This window comes from Narcine bancroftii, chromosome 2 (assembly GCF_036971445.1).
Source record: "Narcine bancroftii isolate sNarBan1 chromosome 2, sNarBan1.hap1, whole genome shotgun sequence".
NCBI lineage: Eukaryota > Metazoa > Chordata > Chondrichthyes > Torpediniformes > Narcinidae > Narcine > Narcine bancroftii.
Window position 1 is genome coordinate 371,259,264 of NC_091470.1, and position 19,941 is coordinate 371,279,204.

At 45.5% G+C, this 19,941-nt stretch overlaps 1 protein-coding gene across 1 annotated transcript in view; it reads right to left on the reverse strand.

The window, feature by feature from the left end:
* The window catches only part of LOC138753136 (laminin subunit alpha-3-like), a 341,672-nt gene extending 336,264 nt beyond the window's left edge, over positions 1–5,408 (reverse strand). Inside the window, exons 1-2 of the mRNA XM_069915711.1 lie at positions 5,270–5,408; positions 3,094–3,212 (exon numbers count right to left, since the gene is read on the reverse strand). Coding sequence (XP_069771812.1) covers positions 3,094–3,212; positions 5,270–5,408 — 258 coding nt within the window. The remainder of the gene's footprint in view (positions 1–3,093; positions 3,213–5,269) is intronic.
* Positions 5,409–19,941: the final 14,533 nt, after the last annotated feature.

A 19,941-nucleotide genomic window follows, 5' to 3' on the forward strand; every position in this document is an offset into this window, starting at 1 on the left:
TGATGCTGTCTAAGAGGAGTTTGCATGTTCTCCCTGTGACCAAATGGGATCCCCCCAGTGCTCTAGTTTCCTCCCATATCCCAAAGACATGCGGGGTCAAGGGGTTAATGGGCCAGCATGAATTGCCCCCTCAGTGGGTGGACTATTGGCAAAAAAGGATCAGAGGTGTTGATGGGCAAGTGAGAGAGGGATTAAACAGCAGGGGTACAGGTTAAACAGGAGAGGGAAGGAGGCATAGAGAATGGGCCCTTGGAACCCGGCAATGGCCCAATGTACAAAATATAATGGCTATTTGGCCTTTCATGTCCGATACAAGCTACTTGTAAGACCTTTCCAATTAATCTCAATGCCCTGACAGCACCTCCTGCTCCCATTTATTAGGTTCTTTCCCTACATATCCATAATTCTCATGTGGGACCTGCCTCCTTACAGGGAATCTGCTCTCAAGCAGCCATTCTCAACCTTTATTTGGCTATGTCCCACCCCTGCCGCAGAGGACTCTGCTCAAAGTTTATAGCCCCTTCTTCTCTAATAACCAGTCATGTTTAGTACTTCTCTCCCCCCAACTACATCAAAAACAAAAAATATTTATGTTACATGAGGTGAAAAGAAAACAAGGCTTTTACTTAAACGTGACCTCCCCCGCTCCCCCACCCCTCATGGGTCCTTCTTGAGAATGGCTGACCTAGAGCACGACAAACTGAGCAATAGAATCTTCCTCCCTTACCACATTTTCTTACCCACTCCTCCTTGCTGTCTCAGATCTTTCTGTTCCCATTCCTGCCTTCTCTTTCCTCTCCTCCACCCTCATTATTTGCCCATCCTCCACACCTTCCTGCATCTAGCTCCCCATCCCTTCCCTCCATTCCATGATCTAGTCCTCCCTACTGCAGTGCATTTTCCTCAGCCCACTCCCGACTCTTGCCTCCTTTTCTTCTCAATTCTTCTCCATCCCACCACTATCCACCTATCCCCTTGTCAACCCATGCTTCTCCACTCTCCCTTCCACCACCTTTTCATTCAGGGGTCTGCCCATTTCTTGCTATTCCTAATGAAGGGTTCCAGCCGAAATGTTGACTCTCCATCGCCTTCTACTGAGTTGCTCCAGCACATTGTGTGTTGCTCATAGAATTATCCCTTGATCCAGCATATCCAAGATGACCTGATGAATTTCTCCTCTTCTCACCACTGGACAGTAATCCTCCATCTCTGTAAAAAAGTTTCCTTTAACTTACTTTTGACCTAACTCTTTCCAAATCCCTCTCTGCCGTCGTATCAACTACTCCATATGGTAGCAAGTTCCATACTCTCTCACTTGGAGAATATTCCTTAAGTTCATCTAGTTTTGGTTTCCTGCAACTGGAAATGTTCCCTCCATGTCAAAACCTTTTATTTCTCCTAAACCTCAATCTCCATCAGGTCCCCTTTTCAACTGAATGGTGCCTGGATGATGGGGTTTTAAGGTCAGAAGGCATAGGAGCAGAAATAGGCTACTCAGCCCATCGAGTCTGCCTTGCCATTCAATCATGAGCTGATCCAGTTTCCCACTCAGCCCCACGGCCCAGCCTTCTACCCATAACCTTTGATGCCGCTGACTAATCAAGAACCTATCAATCTCTGCCTTAAATGCACCCAATGACTAGGAGTCACGTGATGGAGTCGTGGCCGGTAGGAGAATACCAGCCCTCTCTAGAAAAGAAGAAAGAAAGTGAAGAAAATACAAAGTTCAAGAAACACAAAACATAACAAATAAAAGATAAAGTTGTAGAGAAAAGAAAGAAAATGGCACCCAAGAAGGAAAAAGTAAAAACAATGGGGAGAAAAGAACACCAGGGCTCTCAGCTGGAAGAAGAGGAAAGCAACAGGAAAGGGAGAGTTAGAAAAGAAGAACAGCAACAGGAGGCCCAACAGATGACTAGCCCAGAAGAAGAGGACCAACAGCAAGAAGCCAAGCAAGAAGAAGCCCAGCAAAGTGAGGCAAGCAACTCAACAGGAAAGTCAGAAGAGACACAGATACAAGGAAAAGAAGCAGAGGACACAAACACAGGTGCAGACACAGAAGAAGAGGAAGAAGTAGACCAAATTCTGCACAGAGAAACAGAAAGTAAAATAGATGGACAGAATATAAATAAATAAAAAATTCAAGAACAAATGAGACCATTAAAAGAATGGTTGACATTAGAATTTAGTGAAATGAAAAGAAGAATGAAAAGTACAGAAGAAAAGGTGAGTAGAATGGAGCTGGTCATGACAGAAATAGGGAAAAGATTAGAAAATGTGAAAGAATGAGAAACGGCTGTAGAAATGGAAGTGAATGACAAAAAGAAAATTGGAAGAAAGTGACAAAAAAATACACCCAATGACTTAGCCTCCACAAATGCCTTTGGCAACAAATTCCATAGATTTACCACCCTCTGGCTAAAGAAATTCCTCTGCATCTCTGTTCTAAGCGGGTTCCCTTTAAACCTGAAGTTGTGCCCTCTTGTCCTGGATTCTCCCACCATGGGAACAACCTTTCAACATCTACTCTGTTCATGCCTTTCAACATTCAAAATGTTTCAATGAGATCCCCCCTCCCCCCCCCCCACATTCTCCAAAATTCCAACGTACAGGCCAAGAGCTGTCAAATGTTCCTCATATGATAACTCTTTCATTCTCAGAATTATCCTTGTGAACCTCCTCTGAACACTCTCCAATGTCAGTACATCCTTTCTTTAACGAGGAGCTCAAAACTGCTCTTTATACTCTAAGTGAGGTCTCACCAGTGCCTTATAAAGCCTCCAGTTGTAGAGTTGTAGAGTCATACCCCACAGTACAGGCCCATAGGTCAAAATCTTCAAAGCATTCTGGACTAATCTCACACTTGCATTTGGTCCATATCCTCCGAACCCCTTTCTATCCGTAAATCTATCCATCTGCTTTCTGAACGCAATAATTTGACCTGCTTCTACAGTTTCCTCTGTTAGCTCGTTCCCAATACGGTCCCACCTCTGAGGGTGATCCATTCCATAAAAACATCCATTTTGAATCTCAGCATTGAGGCACTGATTGGCTGTTCTATACAGGCATCCTGATCATAGTTGGGATCCTTACCTCCCCATTCTCCAAAGGTAAAATCCGTGAATACTCTGTTGTACAAATGACATCATCGTCCCTTGTAATCCGCCTGTGAGATCTTGTTCCAAATATGTCCTCGCAGTCACGTTTAGAATCTGCAGTAAACGGAGTCCAGAGGCAACCTGTTAAAACTGGCTGAGATCTACTTGCCCCATCTTTACAGTCAGCATATGATGGTATCACAGTGCCAGCTACCCAGATTCGAATCTGCCATTGTCTATAATGTATATTCTCCCCATGTCTGCATGAGTGTCTTGTGGGCATTCTGGTTTCCTCCCATGTTCCAAAGACATATGGGGGGCTTGGTAGGTTAATGAGTCACATGGGTGTATGTGGGTGGCACAGGCTCGTGGGCTGCAAGGGCCATTTACCGTACTATAATTCTAAATTAAATTTTAATATTTAATTCTGGCATCTAATTTTGTGAGTTCAGTTTGTAGATGGATGTTGAACACCAGAGGTAGGATGCCATAGCATCTCCCCTCCACAGACTCCATCTACATCTCCCACTGTCTGGGAAAGGCACCTGACACATAAGAGGACCCATCACACCCTAGACACACTCTCTTCTCCCTCCATGATGAAGAGCTCAAACCCAAAACGTTGCTTATGAGTCTTTATCATTGCTATATACACTCTTTTACCGGCTGAGTTTCTCCAGCATTCCTTCTCCTTCCTCCCATCAGGGAGAAGAGTGTGAAATCACACACCAACAGACTTAAAGACAGTTTCATCCACACAGCCATTGGGCTTCTGAATGAACCCCACAACAATGCTCTCATGCTGCCCTTACTTGGTGCTAATTGATCCAACACTGTGTAAATTACACAGCTGTACAGATGTTAGAGATAACTTGTTGCCCCTACTCAAATGAAAACCTTTCTTAGTGGAGTATCAGAGCCAGGTTGAGGAACAGCTTCTTCCCGTGGGCAGTGAAAATGCTGAACAATCCAAGGAACTGCTCACACTAACCCTCCAAGTCTCTCACATTCATGAAACTATTTATTTACTGGTTTGTACGTACGAATGAAATACTAGTTTTGTATATGTATTGTTTTTCTGTGTGTGTGTTTTATCTGGTTGTGTGCCTGCATGTTTTGCATTGAAGACCGGAGAATACTGTTTCATTGGGTTGTCTTTGTACAATCAGATGGCAATAAACTTGACTTGACTGTATAATATGTCAAATAAACTTAAAATTTGGGAAGGACTAACCAGAAGGCTGAGTGCAGGGTTAATGGTTGGTTACTTAAGAGTGTGGATGAACAGAGGACCTTAGGGTGCAAATCCATAGGTCGCCACACAGGTTGATAGGATAGTTAAGAAGGCATATGGGATGCTGGGATTCATTAATAGGGGGATTGAATTCAAGAGTAGAGAAGTCATGTTGCAAGACCACATTTAAGAGTATTGCGTTCAGTTCTGATCACCTCATTATTGGAAGGATGAGGAAGCTATGGAGAGGGTGCAGAAGAGATTTACCAGGATGAGGCAAAGTTAGCAGAGCTGGGAATTTTCTCTTTGGAACATAGAAGGATGAGAGGAGACTATTGAGGTCTACAAGATTCTGAGAGTCATAAATAGGGTGGAGAGCCAGCCCTGTTTCCCAGGGCAGGATAGCAAACACAAGAGGACACATGTACAAAGTTAAGGGAGGAAAGTTTAGGGGAGACATCAGGGGTAAGGTTTTTTTTACACAGAGTTGTGGATACCCGGAATGCCTTGCCAGGGATGGTGCTGGAGGCTGAAACAATGGGGGCATTTAAGAGACTCTTAGACAGGCACATGGATGAAAGAAAAATAGAGGACTATGAGGTAGGGAGGGTTTAGTACCTTTTTTAGGAAGAAATGTATGGGTTGGCACAACATTGAGGGCTGAAGAACCTGTACTGTGCTGTATTGTTCTATGTTCTATGTTTATATAGGCCAATGGGACGACATCAGTCAAATGGGCTTGTCTCCCCACTGCCCGATTCCATCTATCTATCAAAGTCTCTGTACAATAAAGCTTTCTTCTCAAATCATCTCAGACATTTTAGGTGGGATGTGGGGACAGGGTTCAGGAATAGCATGAACAGGAATAGAACTCTAATTTTGAACAGCAACAAGGAAGTAATGGTGAGAACCCAAAAAAAGATTCAGTGAGACTCACGAGCAAAGTACTGCCACGGCTTGTAAGATCTTCCGAAGTCAACTGACCGCTCGAGAACCCAGAGGTCAGGACGGGGAGAGTTGGCAAACTTGATGAGAATGTAAGCCACATGGAAGAGCTGTGAGAAAGATACAAGCATTCGTTAATGAATATTCAGCATTCATGGTCTTCTGCTCCCCCAGAGTCTGCAACCCCTCTCGACCGCTGCCGAGCTTAGGCACCACTGTCTTGAACACAGACTTCTACGGTTTCAGATTTTACTTACAAACATCAACTGCTCCTTAAAGCCTGTATGAAGCTGTAGACATTAGTACTGGGCAGTTGAGCCCTGCAGAGCTGCGTCTCTGCTCCCCACTCTCTTGGGTCCAGCCCAGCCGCACCAAAACTTTTCATCTACAGGCTTTCTTGTTGGTGATGTTATCAAATGAGAAGGGGAAGTGATCAACTAGTCTCCTAGTGCAGATGGTAATTGTCTGGATTCTCAGGGTGCAGGGGACCAGCCAAAAATACAAACATGGCTACTTAACAAGTCAAGTTATGGCTTAAAGTGTAAAAAGTCTACAGACACTGTGGTTGATGCTGGAGAAACTCAACAGGTCAAACAGTGTCCTTTATGTAGCAAAGATTAAGATAGAGAACCAACGTTTTGGGTTGAGCCCTTCATCACAACTCTGTAGTGGAGAGAATGGAGAGTGGAGTTCCTTGGTGTTCACTAACTAGTTATCTATCATGGACACACATTTCCTCACATCAGGAAGGCGCAATAGCGACAGCACTTCCTGAGAAGACTGAAGCTCTTGGCCACTATTCTGTCAACCTTTCACAGATCAAGAGTGCCCTGACTGGCTACATCACAATGAGGTACAGTCGCTGCAGAGAAATAGATTGAAGGTCAATCCATAGGACCACAAGAGTGGCAGAGAGGAACACTGGAGTCTCCCTCCCAACCCCACCATCAACGTGATTTATTGGGATAATTGCCTGAAGAGGACCCCTTCCACCCCGTACACAGCATCTTTCAGCAGTTCTCGTCGGGGAAGAGGTACAGGAGAATCAGAGCCAGTGCCACCAGGCTTCTTCCCACAGGCAGTGAGAATGCTGAACAACCAAAGGAATCTTCCAAGACTCTCATATTCATGAAACGATGTTTATTTATTTATTTGAATACTTGTCCTGCAGATGTATTATATGTCTGTGTTTCTGCATGTTTTGCACCGAGGACCAGAGAACGCGGTTTCATCAGGTTGTATTTGTGCAATCAGATGACAATAGACTTGGCTTGACTTGAACAAGGTCCAGGGTATGTGCAAAATGTAGGCAGGCACCTGATTCAGGCACCTTGCCTACACTTTACTGAAACCTTGATGAAGGACTCAAGCATGAAACGTTGGTGATGAATCTTTATCTTTGCTCTATAAACTAACACTGTTCGACCTGCTAAATTTTTCCAGTTTTGTGTTTTTACTTTTGTGTTATAATCTAATGTCATAACAATGTTTTCTAAGAGATGGGCATCTCCAACAAACCAACAGTCTTTTTTTGTTATCTGAAGGGGAAATAAGTAATAAATTAGTCGAAGAAAGAAAATTACAGAACATTGCAAGATAAATTACAGCCTAAATGACAATGTAATGAACTATTGTTAATGCAATAGGAAAAATGTTCCCAAACATGTCAAGAGATCAGCATTCAATGACATCAATAAGCTGTAGCTGGAGGCTGGAATTCATGATTAAATGAGGTGTTATGAATGTGTATGGTGGAAAACCAAGTAGTTAGCAGGAAGCCACACAGATTGCGAAGGGTTTGGAAGCACTAGGAGATATAAAGCAGTTCACAGTGGTGAACTCAAGTTCAAGTTTACTGTCCCATGCATCAAGACCAGCTCGACATCTCATGCACAGTACAAGATACAGTACAGAATGCAGAGTTACAGAGAGAGATCGGTTGGGATGAATCTGGTGTGGGGTTCATTCAGGAGTCTGATAACAGCAGGAAAGAAACTGTCCTTGAATCTGGGGGGGGGGGGGGGGGGGGTAACCACACACTCAAGAATCTTCTTCCTATAGGATGTGGGTGAAAAGAGTGGGGACGGGGTGGGTCAAGACATTTAGTATGATGGCTGCATTTACAAACTAGCAGGAGTGTAGACAGAGTTAATGGAGGGGAGGGGTGTGATTGTGTGATGGAATTGATGGAGGAGAGAGGGGTGTGTGTGATGGAGCGAAGGGGTGTGTGTGATGGAACTGATGGAGGGGAGAGGGTGTGCGTGATGGTCTGAGCCACATTCACAATCCTCTGCACTTTCTTGCAGTCTTTGGCACAATTCAAGCCCTACATTTTTTTCATACACCTCAATTGTCTCCCCTCAAGCACTGTTCCAAAATATCAACTGTAGTCTACCCATTCTTTCCTTACAGCTCCAAATACTATCTTGGAAATATGGATAACAAAAGGCACTGGTCTTCTCTGAATTTCTCATGTGCAAATTCCTTCATTCCAGGAATCATTCTCTCTGATCCCTCTCCAATGCCAGTACAGCCCCTCTTAAATAGAAGTCCAAAACTGTACCCCATACTCCAAGTGCCTTAATGAAAGCCTCAATATCACATTGCTGCTCTTGTATCCTATTCCTCAAGATATGGATGGCATGGTAGGCGAAGTAGTTGGCACAAAGCCTTTACAGCGCCAGCTATCAGGACTGGACCAGGGTTCGAGTCCTATGCTGTCTGTAAGGAGTTTGTACATTCTCCCCATGTCTGCTTTGGTTTTCTCCAAGGGCTCTGGTTTCCTCCCACCATTCAAAAACGTACTACGGGTGTAGGTTAATGGGGTGTAAATTGGGCAACTCGGACTCATGGGCCGAAATGGCCTGTTATCGTGCCATATGTCTAAATTTAAAAATTGAAATTTAAATTAATGTCAACATTGTATTCACCTTCTTTACCACTGACTCAACCTGGAGGTTAACCATTATGGTATCCTGCACCAGGACTCCCAAGACCATTTGCAGCTCCAAATTTTGTATTTTCTCCCCATCCAAATCATACACCATTTTTACACTAGAAACCCACACATCATTGCCATATACACAACCCTTCTCTGGAAGCCAGCTTGCTTGTTCAGACAGAACAGAAGAAATGTCGGGTCAGTGAGTCTTTTTACATAGCAAGCCAGCTTCCCAAAACAGCAGCTTTGGTGCCTAGTGTGATGTAAAACATACATGCTGGGCAGTGATTATTTTTGGAGTATTCCATTATTAAAGCTCAATCAAATTCCTAAGATACATAAAGATACATTTCATTATAATGAAATTGGACAATGTCTTAATGCCGTGAAGGCCCAGTTTCTAGAAGCGCCGTAAAATGCAGATATAAATATATTTCCATGGCTGTTACGAACTGCCTGCACTATCATTTATCCTTTGGAGTGAGGTGTTGTTGCAACGTGAAGTAGCCCACAAGTAATGTAATGCAGCAGAGAGGACACCCCAAGACCTGACGGCGGAAGAATAACATTTGAAACGAAAGTTAATCATGAAAAGTGTTAATGCATTTACAAAATCCATATTTGATCAACAATAATTCGACACTGCACAAATACATTATGAATACTGCAGAATCACCTGCTTATAAATTATTATTCCAGATTTGATTTTAATCCTCTTCAGCATTTAAGAATTCTGATTTAGCCATTGGGGCGTTATTCTGTTCAATAAAAATTCTATTATGTCTGCCCTTCTTGACCTTCTACCAAACAGCACGTCCATAAACAAGGAGATAACATCACTGACTGTTACACAATATATCAACATCTCTCAGCAATCTATATGGGGTGTCTCTCCCCCTCCCATTCCTACCCCCCCCCACAAAAAAAGGGAAAACAGAGTAAACAAAAAGAAAGGGGGGAAAAAAGGAGAGAAAAAGAAAGGAGGAGCCTGGATGTGGTGTCAGCGCTTCTAGTAAGTGTCCATAGAGGCTGTGAAGCCACCCCCTTGTATAATAACATAACATAACAATTACAGCACGGAAACAGGCCATTAGGCCCTTCTAGTCCGCACTGAACCAAACACCCCTCTCTAGTCCCACCTCCCTGCACAATGCCCATAACCCTCCATCTTCTTCTCAGCCATCTATCGGTAGATCTCTGCAAGTCTTTTTATCAGGGTGAGGCTACATCTATGCTCTCGTGTGCTTCAGATATGGCTGTCACATTTTAACAAAGGTGCTGTGTCAATTTCTCAGATTATACGCAATTTTTTTCCATGGAATACAGCTATATATCTCGGTAATCTGATAAGATGAGGGGAGTCAGACTTCCAGGTCATCACTATACATTTATTTGATATGGACAAAGCAATAAATACAAAATTAATTTGGAATTTGGTTCATTTGTAGCTCATGTCCATAAGGTTCCCCAGCAGATTCAACGTCAGATCCAGCAGAAATTCTGGTTAGTATGTCGGCCAAATCCTGCCAAATGGGGCTACCAGGTGGGATGAACGAATGTTCCCTGCTCCGCTCCACACCTGAAGCACATCTCCAGCACCTCTGGCTTTGCCTTGTGAATCTTCTGTGGTGTGAGGTGGAGCTGGTGCAGAAAGTTGTATTGAATCAGTCTGTATCTAGAATTAATAACGGTTGTCACACTGTCTCTACACCACTCCGACCAGCATCTCTCATCAATTACGATGCCTAGGTCTGAGTCCCATCTCTCTCTTGATCTGTGTAGCCCTTGCTTGGGGGTTTTACGATGGAGTACTGAGTACATTCTTGAAATAAATCTGGGTGCATTTCCCAGTCGAAACATCTCTTCAACCTCACTAGGTGTAGGCGGGTCATTGTAGAAATGATCCCTTAGAAATGATCTTAACTGGAGGAAACCGTGAAAGGTCCCATAAGACAAGTCATATTTTCCATTTAGATGCTCAAAGGACATGAGCTGACTTCATTTGCCACTTCTTTGCCCATTCTCTTAATCTCTCGAAGTCTATCTGCAGCCTCTCGGTTAAGAAATAATGTGGCAATGTTTGGCACCAGAGATTCACTAGGCCCATTTCTGAGATGTGACGGTGTTGTTCGGGTTTGTGTGGGTCCCACAGGTTAAGAACCAGACCAAAGTTGAGGTACAAAGCACAGGTTTATTTCAGGGATGGAAACAGGACCACAGGGTCGATATGTTAGGCAAACCTCTATACACACACACACACACACACACACACACACACACACACAATGAACTGGTACATACAATGATCAGGGAAACATCACTATGATGCCCCACCACCCCTCGACTCAGTGTGGGCTCGGCTCTATGCTACTAATTAAATGCTCCCAACCTTTTTAACAGTGGACATCTTACCAACAGTTTCTCCAGCACCCTTCCAGATTTCTAGGCCTGGAGTGAAGCAGGGTGGTCCCAAGATGGCAAAGAGAGGGAACAAAGAGCACATGGCACCTTTATAGTGCTGGAGGGACAAGCCACATCATTTACTGGGGGCCAAGAGCTCAGTGGCAGGAAGGTTAACCTAATTACAACAGCCAATGGCCAAAGGCCAAGTACAGGCAGGCTGGAGAATGCAGTCCAGGTAATTTACATGTTACCAGCTGCAAGATGTGCACTAATGGGTGGGGTGGAATCAAACCTTGATTGGCAGCTGGTGTGTCCTCCAACTAGGTAGGGGGCAGTGCTGTCACATGACAACCACAACCCTTCCCAATACAGAGGGTTTGTTTGATCAGCTCAGCCAGTTCCACCTGTCAGACTGTCCTCACCCCTCCCATTCTGGTGGAACAGACTCGAGGGGCCAAATGGCCTACTTCTACTACTATACTGCATCTTTTGGCCTTATGGTCTTAACCATCTGCTACCTTTGCTTCCTTTAACTGTACTATTTTCCCATGTCCCAGAAGAATGGCTTTTGCAGGGAATTGGATTTCCGTGCATTTGGATGGCCTTCTAAAGCATTGTTATTTGTAGAGTTTCCACTGAGGCCTTGCCTGGTCCACCCTCCAAACATATCCAGGAAGTTCATCCAGCTGCTCTTGAATCCATTTGGAAACAATGTCATTGGATCGATCCAAAATTTTCGTTATCCTGTTACATCACCAAAGGGAGATCCAGGTGTTCTGTGAGAGCTTGCTGGGTGTCAAGCTGCCCAATACTGCAGGGTGATTTACAGGAGGCCAGGAGGTTCAGTGGAGCTGTATTGTATAGCTTCCCACACAATTAGGCAGAGCCTACCAAGCAGTCATGGAGTTGATGCATGAAACAGTCTTGGACGCCTCCCCACTGCTTTGCATTAATGAAATGGTTAATCAGATAGCACGCCCCCTGTTTGACACAGAACCTTTCCCTCTCGCTCCAGCAGCTCTGAAAGCTTTTGAGAGAATTAAAGCTGATATTGTCAAAGCTGCACTCTTGTCCATCGACGAGGATGTCCCGTTCCAAGTGGAAACCGATGCCTCAGATTGTGCTTTAGCAGGAACCCTTAATCAAAAGGGAAGACCAGTGGCATTTTTCTCCCGCACGCTACGCGGACCTGAACTTAAACATCCGGCCATTGAAAAAGAAGCCCAGGCTATCACTGAAGCTGTTTGCTACTGGAGACGCTTTCTAGCTGGCAGAAAATTCACCCTGATCACTAATCAGAAATCTGTAGTTTACATGTTTAATATTAAACACAAAAGTAAAATTAAAAATGATAAGATGGGACGCTGGTGAATAGAACTCTCAACTTACAATTATGAGTTCCTGTACAGACCTGGCAAGTTAAATCATCCCTCCAACACATTGTCACGAGGGGCTGCTGGTGTTCAGCTTGAGGAACTAAAGGAGATCCATAGCAGACTGTGCCACGCAGGGGGGGGGGGTCACAAGATTCTTCCACTACATAAGAGCTAACAACCTTCCTTACTCCCTCGAAGAAGTCAGAAAACTGACTAACTGCTGCCCTGTTTGCACGGAATGCAAATCGCAGTATTTTAAAGCTCCAGGGGCCACTCTCATCAAAGCGACCCGACCTTTTGAAAGAATCAGTTTAGATTTTAAAGGGCCGTTACCTTCTAACAACAAAAATGTGTTCTTCCTTACTGTAATTGACGAACATTCAAGGTTTCCCTTCGTGATACCCTGCCCTGACGTCTCAACGACGTCTGTCATTAAGGCACTTGACAGAATCGTCAGTATTTTTGGTTTTCCCAGCTACATTCATACAGACAGAGGCTCAGCATTCATGAGAGCAGAGCTGCGCCAAGCTCTGTTACGCAAGGGGATTGCCACCAGCCGCACCACGAGCTCCAACCCCCAGGGTAATGGGCAGGTCGAAAGGGCTAATGCCACAGTCTGGAAGATTGTTAACCTCACGTTAAAGACACATGGTTACCCTGTTACTCGGTGGTAGGACGTGCTGCCTGAGGGGCTACATTCTATTCGGTCCCTAATATGTACAGCAACAAATCAAACACCTCATGAGTGTAATGTTTACTTTTTCTAGGAAATCAGGGACTGTGATGGATTGGCCAGCCTGTCTATCTGAACCTGGAACCGTGCTGCTGAAGAGACACGCTCAGATGCACAAAATGCACCCTCTAGTCCAGCCAGTTCAACTACTACACACTAATCCCAATTATGCCCACGTTAAATTTCGAGACAGGAGCACGGACACAGTACTCCTAAGAGATCTGGCCCCGCCTGGTTCACCCCTTCCTCAGACACGCCTACTTGGAGTGATCCTGAGAGGCTGGACACCCCCACCCCCCAGCCTTTGACCCCTAATAAGCATTCAGATACCATGTTGAGGCCCCACAGCCTCATGCAGGTGATTCTGGAGTGGGTCCATAAGTCCTGCCATCTCACACTACAGACCAGGGAACTGTATCAACACCACCAGTTCCCAAGGTCGTCACTCCTGCAAAACCTCCACCTGCTCTGATAAGGAGGTCTTCTCGCATTCGAACACAACCCGAGAGGCTCCACTATTCATGAACATCTCATTATATTCTGATTGCGCTGATAGTTGCTAGCCTTGTTTTGGCTATGTCAGTGAATTCTCAATGCCATTTATTTGACCGTTTTATGTTATGCTTACAGTAGAATTGCTTGTTCGCTTCATTGTAATCTTAGAAGTTGTTCTTTTAATATTAACCCAACTTCTGCCGGGGGGGAGACTGTGATGAATCTGTGTTGTGCGTCAGTCTTTCGCTGGGCTTAGTCTGCTCTCCTGACATTGGACGTGTATTATCTCTACCACTAAAGACATTCCCCTTGGCTATAACTGTGTATGCACCTATTATCATTCATTATTGTATTACTAAGTTTCTACTAATAAAAGCCATGATTTCTGGTTAACTACACAGCTTTCGGTTTCTTCATTAACTGGCACTTCACTTACTCTGTGACAAACAGCTGCTGCCGTTCACTTGGAAGCTCCCCACCCCAACCACTCCTCCTCCTCGAAGGCCAGTCTTCCACCTGAACCCGCACACATTACCCCCATACACACTGTACCTTCACACACTGCTCCCACACACACTGCCCCATACACAAACTCCCCACACATACTCCCCTCACACTCACTACCCCCACACACACTGTCCCCATACACACTAACCCTACACACACTGCCCCCACACACACTGTCCCCATACACACTAACCCCACACTTACTGTCCCCACACACACTGCCCTCACACTCACTACCACCACAAACACTATCCCCACCAACATTATCCCCACATACTACCCCCAGCAACAACCCCAGAAACGTCTCTAGTAGCAGCCCTTGAACACCCGCAGCAACCATATTCAAGATTCTTCTATGGTGATGTAATAAAACAGATGTAATGTTAAATTGTATTTCATCTGCTATAAGACACAGATTTGCCATCAGCAGAAATTGCCCGGCACCCCTTACAGTACGAGAGAAAGTGAAGGAAAAGAGAGTCCCTTCAAAGACATTAAGTGCCTGTGGATTCGCCTCCAGCCTTCCCACAGCCCTGCAGCCCCACAGACTCCTATTCAATCCATTGGCAACCCCAGCTCCAGATCCGAACCTCTGACACAATCTGACACAATCAGATGTTAACTGATTAACCACATGCAGAATCATCTCCAGTTATAGACATCAGTGTTCGTGTAATGGTTAGCGAATGCTGTGACCTGGGTTTAAATCCGGCACTGTCTGTAAGGAGTTTGTATGTTCTCCCCATGTATGTGTGAATTTCCTCTAAGTGCATCGGTTTCCTCCCACCCACCAAAACAAACGGGGGTATAGGTTAATTAGGATATTTGGGTGGCACAGCCTCGTGGGCTCGAAGAGCCTGTTACCGTGTTGTATGCCAAAGTTAAACTAAAATTAATAATAACCAAAAAACCCAGTAAACCCACCACCCCCCCCCCCCACCTCCACCCCAGAAAGAGAAGGGTTAAAACTTGACTGGATGGGACTCAAAGCGGTTGTGTTTGAAATGTTTATTTTTTAAATTTTATTTGCCACACAGCAGAAGTCGATCCCGGCCCACAAGCCTGTGCCGCCTAATTACACACAATTAACTTACAACCCCATACATTTATAGCAGGTGAGAGGAAACCAGAGGAACCGGAGAAAACCAACGCAGGTTACGGGAAGAACATGAGAAAGTTGAAGAGCATAGGGCAGTTAAAGTGAATCTAGGTGGTGGAACAAACAGGAGGAGGTCCGGGAGCCAGCAAAGTCCAACAGAGTGAACTGCATTCAAGGGTGAAGGTTCAAGCTTCTTTTTAGTGTCATAGAGAATAAAACAAAAAAATGTAATTTACATATACTTCAATTTTTGCCTGGCGTAAAGGTAAGCATTCATTTTAATGCAAGAAGTCTGACAGGTCAGGCAGATGAACTCGGGGTGTGGATAGGATAAAGGGACTGGAATGGTGTAGCTATTACAAAAACACAGTTGAGAGTGTGGCTGGGTTGGGAAGGGTTTTATAATGCTGTGTGGTTGGCTGCTTTTCCAAGGTGGCAGGATTTATAGATTGAGTCAATGAAGGGGTGTGTGTGGGGGGGGGGGGGGGGGGGGGTGGTATGATGAACTGAGACACAGCAGTTTCTGGAGGCCCCCCAACAGTCCATGGAAATTAAAAGACCAAATGTGCAGGGAGGTTGCAGATAATGTGGGAATATTTATTTTTATTTACAACATGGTAGAAACCAATTCCTACCATTTTAAACCCATGCCGCCCAATTACACCCAAATTAACCTACAATCCTGTATGTTTTGGAGGGTGGGAAGACACAAAGCACCAGGAAGAAACCCATGCAGACACAAGGCTAATGTATAAACTCCTTACAGGCAGTGGTGAATTCGAACCCGGGTCGCTGGCCTGTAATAATTTTCTTTCTTTGGCTTGGCTTCGCGGACGAAGATTTATGGAGGGGGTAAAAAGTCCACGTCAGCTGCAGGCTCGTTTGTGGCTGACCAGTCCGATGCGGGACAGGCAGACACGATTGCAGCGGTTGCAAGGGAAAATTGGTTGGTTGGGGTTGGGTGTTGGGTTTTTCCTCCTTTGCCTTTTGTCAGTGAGGTGGGCTCTGCGGTCTTCTTCAAAGGAGGCTGCTGCCCGCCAAACTGTGAGGCGCCAAGATGCACGGTTTGAGGCGTTTTCAGCCCACTGGCGGTGGTCAATGTGGCAGGCACCAAGAGATTTCTTTAGGCAGTCCTTGTACCTTTTCTTTGGTGCACCTCTGTCACGGTGGCCAGTGGAGAGCTCGCCATATAATACGATCTTGGGAAGGCGATGGTCCTCCATTCTGGAGACATGACCCATCCAGCGCAGCTGGATCTTCAGCAGCGTGGACTCGATGCTGTCGACCTCTGCCATCTCGAGTACCTCGACGTTAGGGGTGTGAGCGCTCCAATGGATGTTGAGGATGGAGCGGAGACAACGCTGGTGGAAGCGTTCTAGGAGCCGTAGGTGGTGCCGGTAGAGGACCCATGATTCGGAGCCGAACAGGAGTGTGGGTATGACAACGGCTCTGTATACGCTTATCTTTGTGAGGTTTTTCAGTTGGTTGTTTTTCCAGACTCTTTTGTGTAGTCTTCCAAAGGCGCTATTTGCCTTGGCGAGTCTGTTGTCTATCTCATTGTCGATCCTTGCATCTGATGAAATGGTGCAGCCGAGATAGGTAAACTGGTTGACCGTTTTGAGTTTTGTGTGCCCGATGGAGATGTGGGGGGGCTGGTAGTCATGATGGGGAGCTGGCTGATGGAGGACCTCAGTTTTCTTCAGGCTGACTTCCAGGCCAAACATTTTGGCAGTTTCCGCAAAGCAGGACGTCAAGCGCTGAAGAGCTGGCTCTGAATGGGCAACTAAAGCGGCATCATCTGCAAAGAGTAGTTCACGGACAAGTTTCTCTTGTGTCTTGGTGTGAGCTTGCAGGCGCCTTAGATTGAAGAGACTGCCATCCGTGCGGTACCGGATGTAAACAGCGTCTTCATTGTTGGGGTCTTTCATGGCTTGGTTCAGCATCATGCTGAAGAAGATTGAAAAGAGGGTTGGTGCGAGAACACAGCCTTGCTTCACGCCATTGTTAATGGAGAAGGGTTCAGAGAGCTCATTGCTGTATCTGACCCGACCTTGTTGGTTTTCGTGCAGTTGGATAATCATGTTGAGGAACTTTGGGGGACATCCGATGCGCTCTAGTATTTGCCAAAGCCCTTTCCTGCTCACGGTGTCGAAGGCTTTGGTGAGGTCAACAAAGGTGATGTAGAGTCCTTTGTTTTGTTCTCTGCACATTTCTTGGAGCTGTCTGAGGGCAAAGACCATGTCAGTGGTTCCTCTGTTTGCGCGAAAGCCGCACTGTGATTCTGGGAGAATATTCTCGGCGACACTAGGTATTATTCTATTTAGTAGAATCCTAGCGAAGATTTTGCCTGCAATGGAGAGCAACGTGATTCCCCTGTAGTTTGAGCAGTCTGATTTCTCGCCTTTGTTTTTGTACAGGGTGATGATGGTGGCATCACGAAGATCCTGAGGCAGTTTACCTTGGTCCCAACAAAGCTTGAAAAACTCATGCAGTTTGGCATGCAGAGTTTTGCCGCCAGCCTTCCAGACTTCTGGGGGGATTCCATCCATACCTGCTGCTTTGCCACTTTTCAGTTGTTCGATTGCCTTATATGTCTCATCCAGGGTGGGAACCTCATCCAGCTCTAGCCTTAGGGGCTGTTGAGGGAGCTGGAGCAGGGCGGAATCTTGGACTGAGCGGTTGGTACTGAAAAGAGATTGGAAGTGTTCTGACCATCGGTTGAGGATGGAGATCTTGTCGCTGAGGAGGACTTTGCCGTCTGAGCTGCGCAGCGGGCTTTGGACTTGGGGTGAGGGGCCGTACACAGCCTTTAGAGCCTCGTAGAAACCCCTGAAGTCGCCAATGTCCGCGCTGAGCTGTGTTCGTTTGGCGAGGCTAGTCCACCACTCATTTTGGATCTCCCGGAGTTTGCGCTGAAGATGGCTGCATGCGCGACGGAAGGCTTGTTTTTTCTCTGGACAGGACGGCTTTGTAAGGTGAGCCTTACAAGGAAAACTGCAGTCAGACGAAGCGAGAGGAAACTTCCAGGCAAACCTCAAAGCAAAGCTCGACGTTGCAACCCGCCTCACGGACCCGTCCCCTGAAACCCTCTGGGATCAGTTGAAGACTACCATACTGCAATCCACTGAAGAGGTACTGGGCTTCTCCTCCAGGAAAAACAAGGACTGGTTTGACGAAAACAGCCAGGAAATCCAGGAGCTGCTGGCCTGTAATAATAGCGTTGCCCTAACAGCTGCACTAATCGTGCGGTTGGAATAGCAACTTCCCTAAGATTGACTGGCTCTGCCAAAGTGAGAAAGGATTAGTCGGAGCAGTATTTGTTCAGTGGGTCCATGAAAGCTTGACATGGGCCCACACAGGAGGTTGGTCAAGAAGGTTCGGTTGCTCGGTGTTCATGGTGAGGTAGTAAATTGAACTGGACATTGGCTTTGCCTGAGAAGCCAGAGCGTGATTATGGCTGATTGCCTCTCTGACTGAAGAGTGGTGTGCCCCTAGGAGACTATTAGCTCATTAGTCAGTAGGAAGAATTATAGTTCACATGGACTAGATGGGCCGAAGTGCCTATTTCTGTACTGCAGTTTTGTATGCAGTGTTGCTCTAATAACCTTGCACTCAATGTTAGCAAACCAAGAAGATGATTGTGGACTTCAGGAGGAAGACAAGAGGACAAAATGGATCCATTGTTGTTTGTCATCCATATCAATGATCTAGAGATGATAATGTGGTAAACTGGATCAGAAAATTTGCAGATGGCATAGAGATTGAACTGCAATGGACAGTGAGGAAGGCTTTCACAGCTCGCAGAGGGATCTGTACCCGCTGGAAAAATGGCAGAAGGAATTTAATGTACAGACGTGGAGAACAAACCAAACTTTAATTTTTTTTTTAAACAGCGCAGTAACAGGCCATTTTGGCCCATAAGTCCATGCTGCTCAATTTACACCTAATTACACCCAGTTTGTTTCAAACCAAAGTAGGACTTACACGGTGAATGGTCGGGCACTGAGGGGTGAGGTAGAATAGAGGGATCTGGGAATACAGATATACAATTCCTTGAAAGTGGCATCATAGGTGGATAGGATTGTAAAGAGAACTTTTTCCATACTGGCCTTCATAAATCAAAGTACCGTATTGAGTCCTGAAGTTGGGATGTTATGGTGAAGATATATGAGATATTGCTGAGGCCAAATTTGGAGTATTGTGTGCAGTTTTGGTCACCGAACTGCAGGCAGGATATCACTAAGATTGAAAGAGTACAGAGAAGATTTACAATTTACAGACTCAAAAAAATGAGTAAACAGGGAAAGGATGAATAGGTTAGGACTTCATTCCCTGGAGCCTCAGAGATTGAGGGAGATTTGATAGAGGGTTTTAAAAATAAGAGGGGTATAGACAGGGTAAATACAAGCAGACTTTTTCCACTGAGGTTTGGTGAGACAAGAGCTAGAGGACATGGATTAAGGGTGATGGGTGAGATGTTTAAGGGATACATCTTCATACAGAGAGAGGTAGGCATATGAAATGAGCGACCAGAAGAAATGGTGAACGTGGGCTCAATCATGACATTTAAGAGAAGATTGGATAGGTACATGAATGGGAGGGGTGTGGAGGGGTATAGTCCGGATGGGGGCAAAAGGCAGGTGACTCTTAGCTCTTTAGCTCATTAGTCAGTAGGTGGAATTCAAGTTCACATGGACTAGATGGGCCAAAGTGCCTATTTCTGTGCTATAGTGTTGTATACAGTGTTGCTCCAATAACCTTGCACTCAATGTTAGCAAACCAAGGAGATGATTGTGGACTTCAGGAGGAAGTCAAAAGGACACAACCCAGTCCTCAATGAGAACTCACTAGTGGAGAGGATCAAAAACTTCAAATTCCTGGATGCCAACATCTCTGAGGATCTATCCTGGAGCCTCCATGTCGGTGCAATCACAAAGAAGGCTCGCCAGCAGTTATGCTTTGAGAGGAGATTCGGTACGTCTCCAAAGACTCTTTAAAATCTCTACAGGTGCATCGTGGAAAGCACTCTGGCTGGTTGCATCACTGTCTGGTATGGAGGTGCCAATGCACAGGACAGAAAGAGGCTACAGAGGGTTGTATACTCAGCCAG